The 20,907-nt window shown below is 40.0% G+C and overlaps 1 protein-coding gene across 11 annotated transcripts in view; it reads left to right on the forward strand.

Annotated features, from left to right (window-relative positions):
* adgrb2 (adhesion G protein-coupled receptor B2) overlaps positions 1-20,907 on the forward strand; it is a 214,629-nt gene that overhangs the window by 135,688 nt on the left and 58,034 nt on the right. For all 11 annotated transcript variants that reach the window (XM_038724746.1, XM_038724739.1, XM_038724744.1 and 8 more), the window contains 3 exons: positions 2,760-2,847; positions 3,757-3,859; positions 7,879-7,922. In XM_038724746.1, the coding sequence (XP_038580674.1) occupies positions 2,760-2,847; positions 3,757-3,859; positions 7,879-7,922 (235 nt within the window). The remainder of the gene's footprint in view (positions 1-2,759; positions 2,848-3,756; positions 3,860-7,878; positions 7,923-20,907) is intronic.

The following is a 20,907-nucleotide window of genomic DNA, read 5'->3' on the forward strand; positions in this document are numbered from 1 at the left end:
TGGTATAATGTACCATTAACTTTTAAATATTACTCAAGCAAGACACCAACCAAATGAGCTCTTCTCTCTTATAGTGTGAGACTTCCTTATATACAGTTTTAACTGTAACTGTGGTGAGTTTCAAAAATCACCAGTAAGCTGAAAATTTGACGATTTTGGGATGAGATAAAATAAATAAGCCAATTTGTTCTTTTGATGAGTGTGAGATGAGAATATTGATACCACTCTCATCATGTGTATAAATAAATGTATAGGCCTATATTGAAAATAAACATGTTCTTTTTGGTTATTCTTTTTTAATTGGTTTAACAAAAGGTGGAACATACATACATGCCAAGCCAATAGAGTGGAATTATCTGTTATTATGTTCTATATGTGTAGCATGATGGGACTAAAAACTTTAATTTCATTCTACAACCTTGTGTTGCATAGTGATTAATAAATTACCTTGTTCACTGATGTCTGTGCATTAAGTACGGAGCTGCGACCAGGAGATGAATAGCCTTGCTTAGCTTAAAAACTGGAGGCAGGGGGAGCTAATAACTGATACACTCGTACGGTATCTCATTTGTTTATCTATATACAAAAAGAACTGTAAGAATGACTATTTGGAATTTGGCAGCCTCAAACTGACAAGACATGACGTCAAGAAGTCAGTTCTACAGTAGCTACAGTGTGTTAATAAGTTAGCCTCGGACGTGTTGGTAGGCGTGTTTTTTTAACTTTGGACAGAGCCTGGCAATTTATCCCTGCTTCCCATCTAGCTAAACTAAGCTAATAACCTCCTAGCTCCAGCTCCACACGTAACACACAGACAAGTGCTAGTGATCCTCTCATTTTCCTCTTGGCAAAAAAGTAAACAAATACATAAGACATTTTCTCAAAATGGCTAATTCTCCAGGAATAAACAGCTTGACCAGTTTAGAATTAAAATGTTATAATGTTATAAATTAAAGGTTATATAGGACAATTTAGTGCTAATAATAAAAATCACTGACTCTAAAAAGGTTGCACAGCAGTCAATTAATGTTTCTGAGCTTGAGCACATTAGCCTGTCAGTCACTTCAACTGGGCAAAAGCAAAGCTATTCTACAGTACTTTAACTTCTTAACATTTTCAGTGCTGTGTACTAACCAAGAAGGAATGAAGAGAGTAACTCACATGTAACTATATGGATGGAGCTTTTGATCTTTGATTAAAACCATAAATTATAGCCTCAAAAATCCAAACATAACTTTCCCTGACGAATGGCACATTAAAGTTCACAGCTGGTGACTGGTGGATTACAGCTGACCACCAATCATTTAGATGTTCAGCAAGCGAAGACTGACGAAAAGTCTGTTCATGGGAAATTAGAGTTTTGTGATTGAGTGCTTTTGTGGTATTAATCATCCTCAAGCATAGGAGTGCCACCCCCTCACACACTGATTTACCATTTACCCACAATACACTGACTTTCTCATTTGCATGCCTTTGCAGACACTGTCCAATTAGGATCCATCACACTCACAGGCTTTCTCATGCTGACTTTGATCTGTTTTTTTGCCTCCTCACAGTCTCACAATGGCTTTTTTCCCCCCACTGCCGAGATCTTTTTGTCTCTTCCTCTTTCTTTCCTCATCTGTCTTGCATAGCTACCTCTCTTCATGAGTATTACCTCTTAGGCCACAGGCAGACAGACAGATTTTGGATGAGTCACCCAATACGTCTGATACCATCAGCCCCCTCTGTCTCCTCCTGTTTCTGTCTCTGTGCAGATAGTCCTCCATTTCTTCTCAGCCTAAAAGGGCAAAGTAGGGAGTGGCATCTCTCAACATGAACTCTTCCCCTCTTACTTTTCCTCTCTGCTTCCTTCCGCCTCCATCACTTGAGACAAAGTGACATTTACAGAGGGACACAATGTCCATCTCCTTGGGAAACCCTGCTCTTTTTGGTGAAAGAACACAGAAAGGAGTGATGGAAGGCAAGGGGCTATAAAAGACTGCTGAGAATTGTGGGAAAGTTGAAGAGTGGGTTGGAGAGTGGCAATAACAACAGAGGAGGAGGATGAGAGGGGCGAGAAGGGAAGAAAAGGGATTTGAAAGGAGGGAAAAAGAGAGAACATTGAAGAGAGGGACATTGTGTAAAGATGATGTGGACACTTTGACTTTATTGAAATAATCGTTCAGCTGTCAAATCAGGCTTCTGGTGCTGCAATTAACTTTTTCATGTAGTCAACTGAGCATTTGTCAGCAACAGCTGAAGAATAAATATAAATTAAGGTGAAATTGCAAGTTGATGAAACAGGTAAAATAGGTGCTTAATTGTTTCACGAACAAATAGATGTTTGCTTTTAGTTCATTTAAACCCAGTGATCAGTGCAGGTTAGCTCAAATCAATCACACATAACACTCCAGTCTTTAATTTAAATGTCAGATTAGCAGGCTCAATATTGTATTGAGAAATTTGGGTTTTTAAATCTTAAACTTCTTTTAAATACCCTTCCCCTCAACATACCACCATATTTGCTACAATGACCCATTTATCAGCCGCAAGACTTTCTCAAGTCTTTTTTTGTTGTTGTTGTTGTTTTTTAAAAAAAAATGGTAAATATGAATAGGTTTCTGGACGTCTTCAGCAGTACTTTTTGTCCAAAAATATGGGGCATACAAAATAAATGAAATGAAGGATAGATGGCTTCATGTTTAATTTGTGAAGTGTTTTAGGCAAACCATGGCATGTATTTGGGCTGACCTGTTGCAAAATTGTGTGTGTTTCAGAGACAGAGGCAGAATCACTGACAACCATGTACTATGTCATCGGAGCCATATTGTACAGGACGTTGGGCGTCATCCTACCTGCACCAAAGTGAGTTCTTCATGTGATCCACTAATTGGTCTTACATTTTCAAGCTACTGAACTATAGCTCACCCTCTACTCTGTTCCCTGTCCTTTCTTTTACCTTTCCACATCTCTTTTTTCCCCAATACTTACTCTGACAACATGTCATCTCCCTTGTATTTTTTTTCTTAGTTTCCATTCCCACTACCTTTCTATTCCTGTGCCCTTTCTTGTTTTGTGTCTTCTCTCTATCTAATTCCGTCTTTGTTGGTCTTATAGTGTCTCTACTGGTTCTTTTCTCTTCTTGTGTCTGCTTAGTTATCAGAACATTTCCCTAGATGTTTTCCCCTTTCTTTTGCGTTGTCATTGTGAAGTGTGCTGTGGGCTTCGAATGGGTGTGGGTCTAATGGGTCCTGAAACTTGCGTAAAACTTGCAACAATAGAAGTTAAGAGACATCAGGGGGTTGTCAAAAGGCCACTGTGATATGGTGCTGGCCCTGGGCCCTTTTATTCAGGTCAGTGCTCTTAGTTGTAGATGAGCTGGATCTGTTAAAACCCTTTTCTCCCTGTAGCTCTACTGAATGCTAATCGGGCCAGTGTTCTGTTTTAACTTAGGCGCCAGCTCTGGCTTTCTCCCTTTCTCATTTTTATTTATGTTTTTTTATGTATTTATTTTTGCAAGCACACCGAAAAACCATCAAAAGCACGGCAGAGCATTGGGTGTGTATGTCTGTTTCTGGGCGTGTTTGGATGTATGCATGTGTCTGTGTGTATGACAAACAGCAGAAGAAAGCAACTCACCAGCATATTCCACTTTTCTTTCTCATCATTGCACAAAACAGAGAGAATATAAGCCAAACTTTAATGTGCAGTAAAATTCTTACTTACTTCTTCTGGCTCTCTTGTGTGTGTGTGTGATTGTGCGTGTCTTTGCAGACCCCCTGCAGTGATCAACTCCAAGATCCTGACAGTGACAGTACGGCCAGAACCGCAACCCAGCGAGCCCATGGTGGTGGTGGAGCTGTCTCCACTTATCAATGTAAGTTGTTTTTTTATTTAACTCTCATTTCCCCCAGATATTAGAGCCGAACTGTTTTCATGTGTTGCAATGCAATACAAAACACTGCCGATTGGTTTAGATCATTTTAACAGTAGAGAACATTACTTTTTCATTCCCATTATCTAAACTTTCCCAACCATAGGATTTAGTTCAACTGAGTGTGTAACACTTAGTTTCCTAGCTTCATCAAAGAGTGTTGCAACAAAAATGTTAATTATTCCATATGAGGCACTTTCCAATGCAAGGGTTAGCATTTTTTTAATATACTTGTATATTGAGCAAAGCTTTGGCCGAGAAAATAAATTTGTTTAAGACTTTAAAGGATTTTTTCCCCCTCCCAGCTGACCCATGATTCCTGAGTTCAGATGAAAGCGAAAGTGCTGCATGCTATAAAGTGCCATAGTGCTCGCTGAATTGCCAGAATAGATGCAGACCTTTTTGACTTCCTTATATCGCAGTGTCTCCTGGTACCTATTGAGTTTATATTACAGTGGAGTGTGTTATTATAAACGACTCGTGGGGTGTCTTCAGTGGAAAGGACTAAGTGCAAGTTTAATGAGAGGCACTCTTATCAACCTCAATAAGATGGGGGTTTCATTAGCCATTCTTGTGTGCAAAGGTGGGCACAGTTTTGAAAAATAATGATGAATATTTAATAGTCTCTAGACAACACAAACACACACACACACATACATATAGTATACAGACACATACTAAAATCTTCCAATGAAATCAGCCTCTTTTTGTGCCAACCAGGACCAGAGGGTCAAAATGTAGCACAGTGTTTCATTACAAAGACTTTGTATTCATTCTCCATCTACTGCCACTTCATTTCCCTGCTTTAAACCAGTGATTCATTGCTTAATTATGGCATTTCCTTTATATACCTCTGTCTTTTATCTTGCTATTATTCCACCTTTTAACACTTTTGGGAAAGCAGGGGCACTGCAGGTTGCACAGCCTATGTCTAGAGGATGATGTCTTAATGCTGATCCTAGCGTGCTGCTCTGGACTACTAACCAGAGGCTCTTGAGGACAGACACTTCTCCTGCGCACAGTACAGGACAGGACAATGTTTGGAGGGCAAATGCACATATGCATACCTTAGATCGGTGTTTCTGATTGCATTTTCATTCTGCTTAAAGGTCTACTCCAGCTATTTATTCTTGCACTTTTCTGACATTTGGAGATTCACAAGAGATTTTAAAAGAGATGATGAAAATCAATCCTGACTTTCAGTCCCTTCATGTGGACAAGCGCTAGGAATGCTCAATCATACATTTCACATAAATCAACTGGATATTACAACTACAGCACAACTACACTCTAGAGGAATAGTATTTGATTGAATAAACTAATGTAGACAATTAGTACTACTTTGATACATTAATACATCTCTGCAAAATAACCAAAACTGAAATGCAGAAGATACAAGTGATTAGCATAACATTAATTTAGTTTCATTTGAAATGCAACCAGTGCCCTTGGTCTTAGACATATCCAGAATTGCTAACCAAAATTGTAATATTAAAGCTGTTTCAACATTTTGGAAAATAAATATATAGCTAACTGGCTGCTGGCTGTAGTTTCTTATTCAATGGACAAATATCTCTCTATCTAAAGATTGTCACATGTCTTTTATGGTGAGTGAGAAGCAGGAAGCCAGAACACTCTTTGTTCTTACAGTAGAGTAGAGTAGAACAGATGCCAGGTGTTACCCCACACCCCATCCTCCAGCTGTCCAGACTTTTCAATCATAAAAGGCAGCTCTGGTTAGCTTTACAAACACCAGCCATACGCCTTTCTGGTAATTTCACTGTAATCTAGTTTGCTTTCATCAGTCAAAATGCATCATCCGGGTTGCTCCATTTCATTTTGTAACTCTGCAATCTTTGACATGAAGTGAAAGGCTTTGAAGGCTGCCTGAACCAGTGTGGTCTTGTTCTATTACAGTAGCTCATTTTGTGTGATTAGCTTACCATGTTCACAATATGCATGAACCATTTTACCAGCAAATGGCTACCACGGGGTGGTTGTGAATACATTGTAGGAAATCGCTGTTCCTTTTGAGAGAAAAAGAAGTCAGAGCTGTTAAGGTAGACGCCGTTATTACCATAAATGTGGCTCTTAGAAGCAGACGCACGTTGCTTCTTTTGAGAGGCATCAGTTGAGCAGACGCTGTCATTATGCGACGTATCGGCACTAAAGAGGAAGCAGACATTGTGGGAGTACACTGGGTGTCACTCCCGCTGTGGCGTACAGTCAGGCGCGATGCCCGCTGATTGATAGTTGAATGCTAAGAGAGTCGGGCCATGCTAATGCATCTAAAGTCGGTGACGGCGGCCGTCTGCGTACGAAGCAGAACAAAGCGTTGTCATCCATCAATCTGTGTCGCCAAGCCTCTGATCCTGTGTTTATAAATGTTGCATCATCCCGTCCTCTCTAGTCCAGCCATGCAGAGACCTGAGGACTCACTGATTTGTGGGAGATCAGTTATGAACTGTTCAGAGATGGTGACCTTGCTTTTAAAGAGATAAATACTGATAGTGGAGGCTCAAATGTGCATCTCCTACTTCTCTTCTTTTTGCTCATTTAAAACACATTTGATATTCAGAAAACATTCAGTTTGCTCTTCACTTAAGAAGAGGCAATTATTACAAATGTTTTTTAAGCTGTAGTGAGTGTACTTACAGTGGACATGGTCTTTTTTTGTAATGGGCAGAGCTGTGTTGCTGTGGAATTACTGCTATAATCCCCTTTACCATAAGGGGGAGCTCAAAGGCAAAGTGCTTAATGCAAGACTCAGGAAGGACCAACAGAATGGTACAGAGAGGGATCCATTTTCCTCTGTATCAGCCCAGTGGAAGAATGACATGTGGAGACCTGATGTGGTAACACACCAGTCCTACTCTGAAGGACCCATAATGTGTAATGGCCAGTTGTTTCTCTCAGACTGGGGTTGTTTTTTTAGCTCAAAGACACAAACGTCCAATGCTTTTGATTCAGGAATGAATGTAAGAACAGAATCCCTGATCCACACCCACAAAGTTCACCTAAAACCAATCGCAATCCAATCCTAAATGAAGCACGCAGGCTGAAAGGGCACAATGCACAGATCACTGGTGGAACAAGTTGGGATGAGTCAGTTAAAGACATCGATCCGCTGATTGATTCACTGATTGAGTCATAGGGAGCCTTCCCTCGCCACCACACATGACTGAGCTTTGATAACCAGATGATTCACCTGCCTTTCGAGCCCCGGCGATTGGCTTTTGGCTCCAGTGAGTCGATGGATTAAGAGCGAGCTGATGGCAAATAACCGGTGTTTACCCCGTCCTGAGGGGTTGTGTGATAAAGAAAATGTATGTGTGTGTGTGTGTGTGTGTGTGTGTGTGTGTGTGTGTGTTAACATGTTTTGAATCAATAGAATGCATTTGAGGATGTTCAGAGATAAGGGAAGTATCATCATTTATGAAGTACGTTGCTTGACTTTAGCCACACTCTGAAAGGGCCATTTCTTCACAATAAGTACTTGTTCCCCTTAAGTAAATTTTACTACATCATAGTTATTTACTTTTACTTTACTACTTCCCACTGTGATTGTACTTAAGTAAAGAATCTGAATGCTTTTCCACTACTGGATGTTAATGACCCCAACTTGCTGTGTATTATAGTCCATGAAATGGCTTTTCTTTTCTTTTTGTCTCTTAACTCTCTCAATTCATTGCTCACACACCTTCTCTCTTTTTGCAGCAGCAGCAGCTATTCGTTCCTCTGTCCTCTGACAATGACTCTTTCTCCATCCCTCCCTCCCGCCGTCTGTCTCAATCCTTCTCTTTCATTGTCTGTTTACCTCTCTCCATCGCCCATGCAGCATCACTCTTTCTCCTCTGGCAACGAGCTATTCTGTCTTCTCTCTGCCTCCCCCTCTCACTCATCCCCTCGACTGGCAATAACAGCTTTTCTTTCTCCCCCCCTTTCCCCCTTGTATCTTGCAGGGTACATCGGATCCTCAGTGTGTTGTCTGGGACTATGGCAACCCGTAAGTTACTCTAAATGACTCTGACACTGTGTGCATGTGAGTGTGTGCAATACAGTCCATACAGTACATGTGTCTGTCAGCGCATCTCTTGATGTTTATCTTGTGTGTGCTCGTGCCATGTCAGATTAATTTTATTAATGAACTGAAAACTGTTTAATGAAGTTCCCTGTGCTAGTGTTAATTAAATTAGTCAATAAGAACAAACACCATTCTCTCTATGTTGCTCAGAATTCAAAAGTAACTCACTCAGCATGCCTCAGTGAAGCAAGTTTTCCTTTGTTGCAGTTCTCCTAACCTTTACTCACATCATGTTAGAGGTTTAACTTGCTATTCTTTATTCCACTGTGGACATTTGGTTAAACTTGAATGATCCAGTTCCATGCAGTCAGTGACCTGAAGCTACCTAAAAGCTTTTCTCTCGTTTGTCTATGTAGGCCACTGACTTTTTGATACCGTTGGCTTTGAATAGTGGACCATCTACTGAACTACATACATAATATAAACCAGCACAATTGATCATGCTGTTTTGACCATTAACCCACATACTTTTTTTGTCAATAACAAAGTCAAACTTGGTCAGAACCATTAAACCAGGCTTTGGTTCCAGGTCATGGTCTCAGTACATTTTCACAATTACAAGCGAACAACCCTTATCTTCTGCTCCTGCCAGAAAAGATCATTGTTTTGGTTCAATATTACAGAACGTAATGTCAAAGCTTCTTTTGCCCCTAAACGATCAAAAAAAGATTACTACAGGTGTAGAGCACACTGCTTATTACACTAACCTCTGACACTGAATTCAACATTGACAAATATTACCATACAAATGTTGCTAGGAAATGATACTGTTGGGACAGCAAATATATCGACTGTGGGCGATTTACAGATACCTACAGCGTAAAACTTAGATATAATGTTTTACAGTTGCATTCAATAAAAGTGACTTTTTTTGTCAATTTAATGCTTGTCAGTTCATTCTTGGTCTTGGAAACAGCAGCTGACAAAGCAATCTCCACTCCAGAGCTACTTACTTGTTCTGGAGCTTTTCATTGTATCACATGGTCTTCTCTGCAGATGAAATTTGCTCAAAAATGTGTTCAGTTATCATGGAAGTGTAGATGTTATTGATTTCGATCCTGAGCGTTGTAGGACTTCTCCATGACAGGCTTCAACTTGTGATGAAGCCTGTCATGATACGCAACTAGGGACAACTTTTCCTGCAAAATATATTTGCTAATACAGATTAGTTTTATATGAACATAAGTGTCAATAGACAGATTTGAGAAATTAATTTTCAACAGAGCAAATGTCTTTTATAAGAACTGAATGTGTCATGGGGCCACCAGAGTAGACCTCCCAGTCTACTGTGACAACAAGATGGATGAAAGAAAAATTCTGGTCAGCTCCGCTTCCCCCTAATTAGTTATCCAGTTCTAGAGGAGTACTCTCCAGTGACCAAAGCGCCCAATGGAACTGCGGGTTCACACAGAGAGGATACGACATTGCAACTTATCAAACTACCCCTCTCAATCAAGGTAGGAGAGGAACAAAGCTCTGCAATGTCAATTAACTAGCCGGCAGATTACAGCTGCAATCAAAATTAAATTTGCAGTCATTACGAGGGCAGATACGCAAACAGAATACAAAGTGGCATGGCAGCTGCAATGTCTATCAACCAAACGTACTCAAACTGGGAGGAATGTGGAGAAGGTCCAAATGTGTTTACCCAGGGATTAGCTCAGTCAGACAACTCACGTTTGAAATGTTTATCACAGCAGTGGAACATAGTTAGAGTTTGGCGTCTAGGCCCCAACCTCATCTCTCCCCGCAGATATGTTTACATAGAGATATTGGGGAGTGATGAGGAAATATGTTAAACCCCATAGCCGGAGCCTGCAGGTGGATGCTGTGGTGGTGGTGGGGCTTAAAGAACAGGCAGCAATACTGATGCAGGACATTTACAGGGCAGAGGGAGATGGGAAGTGTTGCAGCTTAAAGAGACCGCTAAAATTGGGAGTGTTTGTTTGGTAGATGATTGTGGAGAGTGAGGCATGTCACGTGTGAGCATATAGCCGTGCGGCTCGAGTTGACTGCCTGAACTAGCTCCCAGGCGTCGCTCCATTTAAAATTTTTGTAGAGATACACTCACACAGACGCTTAGAATTGTTCACACACACACACTAACAATGACCTATGTTGATTCCTTAAATGCAAGATTTGAATGTAGCCAGAAACTGGCATCAACCAAACAACAATGTTGAAGTTGTAATAACTGTAGCTGTCAGGAGCAACACTGAGCATTGTCTGCTCTATGCTATTTGTGATCTCCATGGGTTGTTTACAGTTTGAGCTAATGTACTTGAATGGACTTGACCGTTGCAGTGTCAACAGCTTTATCATCACAACTAGACATTTGGGTGCACAGAAGCTGTTAGGAGGGGGTGTACGTCTGTGAAGCTCAGACAACTTACAAGAATTTGTTGCCTGGTCACATATGGAATTTAAAATGTATTCATTATGTACATCATGGGTACATGCACACATTGAAGGAATGAAAAGGACACCAGCACAGGGACCAAAGTACCCTGTGCACATGTACACTGACTGTACAGTTTTGGTATTTGAATCATCTTCCATTTGCTTGTCTGTGCTGGGCAGCGGATCTTGACTGGAGCGGAGCGGATATTGATATGGGCAGAGAACATGTTGTACAAAGCAGCAGTTTGTTTGCTGGAGGATATCACCTCTCTCAACCTGGCTGTCTCCCTAACTGAGGCACAGGCTTTGAGGGTTGAGCAGGAGGCAGACAAGAGGTGCAGGATGTATAGATAGCAAGGCGGAGGGAAGGCAAACACGGCAGCAGCTGAACCAGACAGCAGGCGAAAAAGAAGTTCAGCTCAGAGATGGAAAAAATATCTTTGCCAATTTATGCCCTGTATTTGGAGGCTATATTTTGTGCACCCACATTCAAAAAACAGATTATATACTGTATGTGTATCTTATCTCTCACTTGATTGTTATAATGTGCGCAAATAGTTTATGCACACTCACTTGGAGATTAGGGATCACATAGAGGCTCAGATCTCTAAAGCCTTCTGTCATCCCCATCACAATTGTCATGTTTTTCAGCAGTGGCGGTCTTGTTAGAAATCTGCAAGCAATTTCAGCAGTAGCTCTTTCCCATTTGCGCTCTCTCTCAGCTGGCTAAGTTGGCCAACAGTTTGTGGCACTCACAGTTCATCTCAGTATTTATGTGTGAGTGTTTATTTATTTATTTTGCCCCTAACAGGCCCATATGTCGGCACCATCTGCCCACCCAAATAGTTGCTCTGCACCATCCCTCCCTGTCTTCCCCCATGTGCCTGTCTTCGCAACCCACGCTCATTCATTTGCCTTGCCGACTCGCATAAATACTGTTACATTTAGCTCTCATAAAAGTTTTACAAGGTTCGAAACCCGGGAGCACAGGTTAGTGGAAGCAAAGGAGGCCATTAAGAATAAAAATGTCTGACCATGTCTGGAGGTATACAGGGACCTGAAATAAAATCCTTCACATTGTCATTTTTGTCTATCTTTAATCTTCACTAGGTTATCTCTATCTATATATACTGTATCTCTTTCATTTTTCTGTTGCCACTCACTAACGCTCTCTCTCATCCATGGGAAATGATGATGGGTGTTCAGCTTCTCTTAGCTTTGTGGTTGTTGACCTTGCCCCTGGCATCTCCGTGCTTTGACCCTCACTCTGCCTCGGTATAGGGAATCTGGCTGAACCCTGTATGTGTGTTGCATTGTAGATTACTGTAGCTCCATTCGATTGTAAATGTGCCACTCCTAGATGTACCGCACTGATTTTAGAGCTGCGTTTTCAATCAGAACAAACTGCCTTTTTTGCTGGCAGAATATACATTGAATATACATTGCACTTCCTACTTATTTATCCGTCAGTCATACATATTTTATTTCTAGTAAGTATTGAGGCAACATAATGTTATACAAATGAAAAAGCTCAAATTGCTATGCGTTATAGGTGGGCAACTGAGCAATCTCATTTCAAAGCATGCTTAAAAAAGAAGACCCAGAAGTTAGCGATAAGCGGAGGTGGAAAGTAATGAATTACAATTACTCACATTACTGAAATTGAGTAGTTTCATTGTGTACTTGTAGTTTTTTAAATCTGTAATTTTACTTTTACTTAAATTATTGTACTTTACTACATTTTCAATTACATCTCTTACTGAGTAAAAAAATGTGCAAGGGAAAACTCACAACCACTTTGGCTTCAAGTGCAACAGAACAACAGCTTTATTATTTAGCAGTTACTGCTACTGCAAACTGAACATTTCCTGCTGCTACAGCTTCACATTAAGTTTGTAAGTGAGATAAGCGATCACCTCCACCTTCTCAGCCAGGTAACCAACTCTTTTCACTTTCACGTGCAGCATAAAGTCAGACCATGACTGCTCACATAATTATGGAAAATACCATTAACTGCCCAACAATAGTTTGTTTAGCTGCCTCAGACTTCTGTGCCCTGTGGTATTAAAAGGCATCTGCTGTAACCACCAGTAACAGGTGTCTCATGCACAGTAATGGTGCAGCTGCAAAACAGCTTTGAAACCGGGTGATTAATATATCATGCCAATCAGAGTTACAGTTATAATTACAGATTTTGACCATCACTCCTCAGTGAACTGCCTCCTTGGCTGTGGTCTGAGAGCATTTTTCTTAGTTAAGTTTCTTAGTAGGCCTATGTAGATTTTTCATTATGGATTTTACCATGTTTTTGTTTGTTGCTGTTGTTTGTTCTGTTCACACTGATATAAGCTATGTTGATTATTTTAGGTTAAAAAAGTAACTTTTAAATGAGCTACTTTTTACTTTTACTTGAGTAGAGTTTTATACCAGTAACTTTATTTGTACTTTGTATTTGTACTGTAAAAGTTTATCAAAGGAATTGTTCTTTTACTTAAGTAGAATATTTTTGCACTCTTTCCACTTCTGGCGATAAGTGTAAAATACTCTTTAGATGGTTGAATGTCAGTAAGCTTGTGAAGGGCTGAGGGTCACTTAATCCTGTTTCTAATCCCAGTGGTTTTCAGCTTGATCAGGGATCAGTGGTTAAAGACCCAGGAAACCCCACCCTGCCCCCACCGCCCATCACTGCCGTAGATTAATAATGGCCTGGTGTGCAGCACAAGGAGCAGTAACATCCTCAATCTGACACGGTAGATTGAGGCTTGCTTTGGGCTCAGACTGAGCTGGCACTGCTATCAGCTTTGGCACTAGTGGGTCTCAACTTTAAATGAAGTAAAGAGTCAAAAGCATATTCTGCTCACAAATCTGTCCAAAATATAATCACATTTATTTTACAAAAAGGCATAGTCCAAGGCAAGTTCAGACCTTAGCCAAGTGTATGACACCTTTTTTCATTCATATTGGCAGCATTATGGTCCTTTATATACCATATATTACTTTCCTAACAACAAATAAGCAAGTAAATGAATGAAAAGCATATAATATGTAAATCTAGTGTATAACCAGAGATATCTTTTTTTTTTTTTTTGCCTGGCCCCTATGTTACCCACAATGCAGCTACTAACGCAAATGCTCGAGATTGCATTTGCGTTAGTAGCAGCGAATGCAGCTTGTCTGCATGTATCAGTGGAGGAAGAAGTACTCAATTTTCATACTTAAATAAAAGTACAGATACCACATGAAATATGTTCCTCAAGTAAAAGTAAAAGTCATCCTGTGTAAACCTACCCAAGTAAAAGTAAAAAAGTACCTGGTTTTAAAATTACTTAAGTAATCAAAGTAAAAGTTTCTGCTACACATCAAAATCTATTGATTTTACAAAACACAATCTATCTTTTTAAATTTACAGCATTATAAGTTATAGTGAATCACAATAAGGAAAACTGAGTCGCAAGAGGACAAGTGGATATTTCTTATATGTGAGGCGGATAAGTCTACGTTATTGCTCTGCTGTTGTGGTAGTATCCCCTTCAGACCGTCTGACAGACACAGAACCCCATTTGGGACTTTGGGTATGTTAAGATGAGACAAGGAGGCGAAAACCAAAACTAACTGAAACACTTCTCAATTCACAATCTCACCAAAAATCCACAAGTTAACTTCAGCACCTCTCATAAATCAGCTCACAGTCCCACACAGAGCAAGCTGCACTGCTCAGCTGGCTAGCGGGACAGACAGACAAAGAGAGATTTACTGCAGCTGCATATTAGGCTAAGTGTGATCTACATCAGACTTGGAGAGTGGAGAACACAAGTTTATCTGACTGCTGTTCCTGCACTTCACTCTCATTGAGTTTTCCTCTTCTTGTGCCTAGAAGGATAGTCCCTCTTCATCCTCTCATCAAAGTTGCAAACATTCACGTTGCCGGTTCTTCGCTGGACTGTTACTGTGTATGCCGGTGTTGCATCAGCTGGGCTCAGTTGATTCACGCAGAGTCAGCTTTATCAGTTTTACTTTTTTTTTTCAGTGCTGCTCCCCTCGGGTGCACTGCATAGACTACTAATACCTATGTAACAAGGTCTGGTGCAGAATGTAACGGAGTAAAGTCGATATTTGGCTTTGAACTGTAGCAAAGTGAAAGTAAAGTTGCAACAACTAAAAATACTCAAGCAAAATACAGATACCAAAAAAGTGATTTATGAAAAAAAGCAAAAAAAAAAAAAAAAGATGTATAATGTGCAGTTTTTTGGGAAGTATACATTTTATGATTGACATGTGAGAGAAAAAGACATTGGAATTCAAACATTTTGCTAAAAGAAGAGTTCCTGCAAAAATTCATGTCACAAGCTTTAAAACAGTCAAAATGATCACCAAATCAAAAAAATAGTTGAGAAAAATGTACAGAAATGCCAGAGTACGGCATAAAGGTTAATTACAGTAACAATGTGTTTGTACTTCGTTACTTTCAACCACTGGCATGTATGTTGGCCCTGTCCATGGTGTACCTCACCTCTCGCAGGCACAAGGTATGTAATTTAACTCACCATTGAAAATAGATAAATAATACAATGAATTTGATGCTGTACAGACAGTGTTATCCCAGAGGAGACAGCATAAAGTCAAGTCTTAAAATAGACCTCCATATGCTTATGTCTGTTACTAAGGTAATAGCCAAACATATTACAGCATGTAACATATAATGCGGTGCCTATCACAGGCACATTACACAAATGATCTGCCTTATTCTGCTTTTTTCACTGCCTGTTTCGAGGCAGCTTCTGAACATCTTTGAAAGTCTTATTAAAACAACCAACAGATGTGCTCAAATACACATTTTGTCAGCGGATAACTCTGTCACAGAATTGTGAGGAATTGTTGGGTGAGTTTTCTTTCACCCAGTCAGAGATTTGAAATGCTTTTTATACATTTACCACTTTACAAAATATCCACTTTAGAATATTTCCTCATCTCTCCCCGTCATCACAGACATACACTTACACAGCACACACACACACTAACACACTTAACAGTGAAGCCACAGAGAGGAGGGTGTGGAGGGCTGATAGGGCTTGCTCCACTTTTCCATCTGACAGAGCAGAAGGGATCAAGACTGTGTCAAACAGCGAGTCGGTGTGGCAAGAGGGAGTCGGCCAGTAGGGCTTATGTGGGCTTTGCCTCCGTTGGGCGTTACAGACGTGGACAGGCTCTCAGCTTATTTCCCCAGCTATCACAACAGTCCTTAGAGAGCGCGTTAACATTGTAGCTTTGATTCTCAGGGCATAATGCTCGGGTTCTTGTTGAGGACAGTCGGCTCCAAGGTACTTTTGATGGCTTTAAGTAGCTTTTACATGTTAAGATCAGTTCTAAGTAGCCTTACATACAAGTTTGAGTCAATATGATTTCGTTCTGCTGCTGGACTTCATGGATAAGTGTGGGCTGCTTGAACTTTTTAGTTTGGGTGATGAGGTTATGTAAAGCAGGTTAGATTGTTTTTTCTTTTTGAGGTTAGTCTTTGTTTTTTTTGTTTTTTTTTATACTTCATGCATTATCCTTGATTGTGTCATCATGTGACCAGTGGATGTAGAATGGGGCACTGTATCTCACTGTATGGCCAGGAATAGCCGTTAGAACCCTTTGATGCTGTCCCCGTTGGGCATTGTCTCTCCGAAGATGATGTTGGGCATTTGTAGTGATTAGTATTTGAAGTTTAGATTATAAGAAGAAAAAGAAGACTAGCTCTCTGCTGTCAGTTGGAATACATTGCCTCCTCGCAGCAAGAGCTGCTGGGTAAGTAATATCCATACCCCCCCCTAAAAATCCATTCTAGGTTAATTTGTAGCTGTTGTGTTAAGATCTTTCTTAAAAGATCTTATATGTAACCTAAAGTCAAGTGCAATATTTGCCTTATGCTTGTCTTGTTGTCGTGCACATTATCCTCTTTTACTCGTGTACTGCTGGAAGTGGGCTGAGAGGGCACTAGGTTAGTGCTTTTTGAGTCCTCTTTGAGCCCATGGCAAGATGTTCATAAGAAAATGTCCAGTTTTCAGAGAAATCCTCTACATTTATGTAGCATTTGAAAAAGTCTAACAACGACAAAAAAAAGACACGCTCATACTTTTTTGGGGAATCAGTATTAATAATCCATTTTCTGATGAAGCCACTTTCTTCTGAGCCATGCAGCGTGTCCATGTTAACACAGAATGCAGGCAGTCAGAACGGCAGGCCATTTATGGCCGTGCCCGAAACCTGTATCTCTGCTTTTTCCTGTTCGCTCACTGGCTTGCACACCAGGAAGAAAGATAATCCCGGGAAAGAAGCTTATAAATTAGCCCATGGTCATGCCAGAGAGCAGATTGGGGCGGTGGAGGTCAATGACAAAGCATCCTCCTCTCACGAGAATCAGAGAAAAAGAAGTAGGGTTTTGTGTGACAACCTCACGTGACGTGTGATTAAGCAAGGGCAGTACATATAACTTTATTAAATACCTATTTATATAGGCATCCATTTAAAATAATATGAAATCAATGAAATGTACTAGAGTAATAATGGTGTTGTAAACTACATGTGTACTGTAAAATATTTTTTAGTGTTCATCTCTGCCCTTGTCATGACTCACTTCATCAACAGAGATGTATAATTGGTGTTTTTCCCTGAATTGTTCCATAGAACATCAATAAATATTCCATGTTTAAGTTACCGCAGCATAGATAACATTTAAATATACAATGACATGTTTTGTGTAAGTTGTGCATGTATGCATGTTGTATATGTATGTTTTTGTGCCTGTGAATTTCTATTCTATCTATTTTTTTAAATTTTGTTTTGTAAACCACTGCTAATGCAACACTGCAACTTCCCTTCGGGGTTGAATAAAATAACTATCTATCTATCGATTTAGAAACATAAGCTGTACGGTCTTGCACATAACATCACAGCAAGCTTCAGTTAATCTCACAGTATGTTCTTGTGGTTAAGAGAGCCATCTTTACATCAGTCAGCAGAAGGGAGGAAAGCTTAGATCCTACAGAGTTAATATGTGGGTCAAATACATTTATGCATGGAGACAAACATTCCCACACATGCACTGAAATGCGCACAGGGACCTACATTGTGGTGAACACGGTGATGTAAATGTGTGCTGGTCAGTCCTGCATAATAGGTGGGAGGAAGGGTTGAGTAAGTGCAGATGATTTGTGTCATGTGAAGGCTTGCTTCACTGCTTTCTGGCTATATTGAGAGACCAATGTGTCTCCTGGCTACCTGGCGGCCATGGATGTAATATCTACCGGCGACCATCAGCTGGAATAGATGTTCTCCTGTGCACTTTTTTCCCCCATTTCTTTCTGTGCCTTCAATCATGAAACTAAACTCAGTACATTCAAAATTACATTAAGAAGAAAAGGAATTTTATGATGATTGTTATTTGCCTTGTGTATCACATATTTAACAATGTGAAACTTTAGGAAATATAAAGGAGAGATAGATAAAGAGATTACACATGACACTTAAAACCCACAATGTTACCTTTGACGTGTACACAGACAGCTGGGCCCCCAGGATGACCCAACCCTTAACCCGTAAAGTACAAGCAAACAATCACAAAATGATTCAAAATCCACAATTCAAGACATTTTCATTTTCATTTTAGTGTGAATGAATCCATCAGTACTATAGCCTACAGGATATTGAGAGTTTTGTGGCAGAAACTCAAGCACTCAAGTCTTACCATATTGGGAGACAAGTGTCCCAGTAAGTCATGACAGTGTGAAGTACATGCACAGTACCAGGACCCTGAAACTGAAGCAGCTAAATGGAACTCAGCCATCTTTAATTTGATTATTTCTACCTGTCCTTTAACTGTGACGTGGCCTATTACATGCAGTCACCAGACTCTGTGTACCAATGAGAAGAGAATAGTATATGAGGCATGAGATAGAATGGTGTTAAATAATACATATAAGCTGCATTAAGCAACTAAGCTATGACAACAAGCATGCTTTAGTTAGGGATGGTCATTGATCCTATTGGTGTATACTTGAGGCCACTTACCTCCATGATCCTTAAAATCCCTCTCCCACAAGCCCTCTCCCTCCCAATAGTCATTCTGTCTATAACTCATTAGCTCTGTGCAGTGTGTATCGCCAACTCTCACTCTGTTTTAAACAATGCCTACACATGAAGTTGTCTTTTCAAAAAAGCACATTAGAACATCAAATTATACTGTACCAGCGGCAATTTGCTCAGTGACTTTACAATATCGCACGCTTAATAATAAACCTATATCTACTGTCTTCTAAAGACTTTACAACAATCCCTCGATTATTTCTGCATCTCTTTGCATGTTTTGCCTTTTGCCTTATGCCTTCCTCATTTTGAGTTTTTTCTCCTCTGTAATTGCTTTGCTTGTCTGCTTTCTGACCACAGATGACAAAAAGGCATATAATTAAACCCAAATTCTGCCCATTTTGCCAGAAATGAGCAATGACGGAGTGATGGACACAAGGCATTCAGTTTTACAACTAAACTACATTTCTTTGGCTACAGTCATCTCATAAATCAGTTTTGACAGTGTTTGCCAGCAGCTAAAATTAGCTGATAATGTTAATCCTCATTACATCAATGACAGCTATGTAGAACGGCACATTCGCATGTAAAACTGGTTTAAATGCTTAGCAGTGATAAAAAGTTGCTTTGGATGAGAATCATTGGCAACACACCACTAATCATGTCTATGTGTTAGGCAGATGGATGGCTTGCTTTTTCAGTGGCTTTATTTCCATACAGCTCAAAACCCTGCATCAAGCCCTTCAATTTTAATAATTCAAAGCATGTTTAACCTTTTTTTTGTTTCTTAACAGGGTGCAATTGGCTTTCATAGCTCTGCCCTTTCAGTCAAGAGTCGGTGCCAATATATTCTCAGTAGACATAAAAGGTCAATTTATGCTGTTGTTCAGGAAGTATTTTTCCTATTTGTCTTAGCAGCTACAACAGCATTTTACAAGCAATTAGGGAACAAATTAGAAGGCATAGAAATATGTTACTGCAGTACAAAGTGCATGTTTTAGCATACTGCTGAGAAATAATGCCAAGCACAGCATATCCCCTTATTTTTCCTCTAGTGCCACCAGCAGGTCAAAGAGTTCATTTATCCAGTAAAATATTTCATCATACATACAAATGGATTGGCACACAATTCTTTACAGACATTGATGGTTGATAATGTATCCCAATTATATCCCCTCAGTTCTCAACTAGCGCCACCATGAGTTTAATGTGTTAAACACTTTGTTTCATGACCTAACACCTGGTGGGACTGACATTCCGATCAGCCCCAGCTGTACTTTGTATTGGACGTAATTATCAAATGTCAACATGCTAACACACTAAACTAAGATAATGAACATGCTAAACATTAGCATGTTAGCATTGTCATTGTGAGTATGTTAGCTTGCTGACATTAGCATTTAGCTCAAAGCACTGCTGTGTAGCCTCACAGAGTGAATGCTGTAGACTCTCTGTCATGTTGAGTATATTTGTTAGGTTTTTGGCTCAGGTTGATCAGAGGAAACTGTAATCCCTGTGTATACTGAGGGGTAGCTACCTGTCAAAATCAAGCCAACTCTAACACCCATTAAATAAAACTTGATTCTTTGTCAAAGTCAAGACCAAACAACAGATGTATTGAATATCGCAATGCTAGAAAACTAGATGGTGTTACGTATATTTACACATCTTAGCATTTGTTTGGATACTGCCAGGTTTATGTCTTTGCAGTATACATTTGGGATCCATAGTCTATAAACCAACTGCACTGATATGTACACCTGTTTGTACATCTGGTCCCTGTATTCCATGGTAAGAGGAGTCGGCAGCAGCTCCAGGCTCATTCAAGTGCTATAACAAAAGTAAAACAAAAGCCATGTCCTTTTAATGTTTCCTCGTCAGCTAAACCCGACTGATAATCTATTACATCTATGAGCCCAGCGGGGAACACAGCAGAACTGGGTATCTGTAGCTGTAGTGGATCAGCAATAACAAAGATCAGGGCTTGTTCCAACTCTCTGGATGTAATAAAACAGAACAAAAGTCAAAGCTGGCTTTTTGCTGATACATCAATACCAACAATCAAATCCAGCTGAACTAGATGGGGGTCAGCAGTCAATTAAGCTTGAAATTCAGCTGCCAAAACATAGAGGTCACAGATAATGTGTATTTGTGCATGTGTGTTGAAGTTATCTTTAGCAGCGACCCCCTGTTGTGAGCTGTCAGACAGTTTCTCATTACCCCAACGTCATTTTTGCTGCCAGACTGGCATAGAGTACTTGATATGTCAGTGTTTTAGTTGCATGTAGTTAGACCGTTTGGCTGTATGCTTCGCATGTCCCTCTGTCAGCCCATTTAACACACAATCATTAATGCATGTGTAGTCAGAGCTCATATGGCTATGTTTTACTTGTGTGAACAAAGCCATTTGTGTCATACTTTACATGACATCTCTTGTCTCCCA

This window comes from Micropterus salmoides, unplaced genomic scaffold (genome assembly GCF_014851395.1).
Source record: "Micropterus salmoides isolate LMB-PRFRI ecotype aquatic unplaced genomic scaffold, ASM1485139v1 Ms_hic_scaffold_17, whole genome shotgun sequence".
NCBI classification, from domain to species: domain Eukaryota; kingdom Metazoa; phylum Chordata; class Actinopteri; order Centrarchiformes; family Centrarchidae; genus Micropterus; species Micropterus salmoides.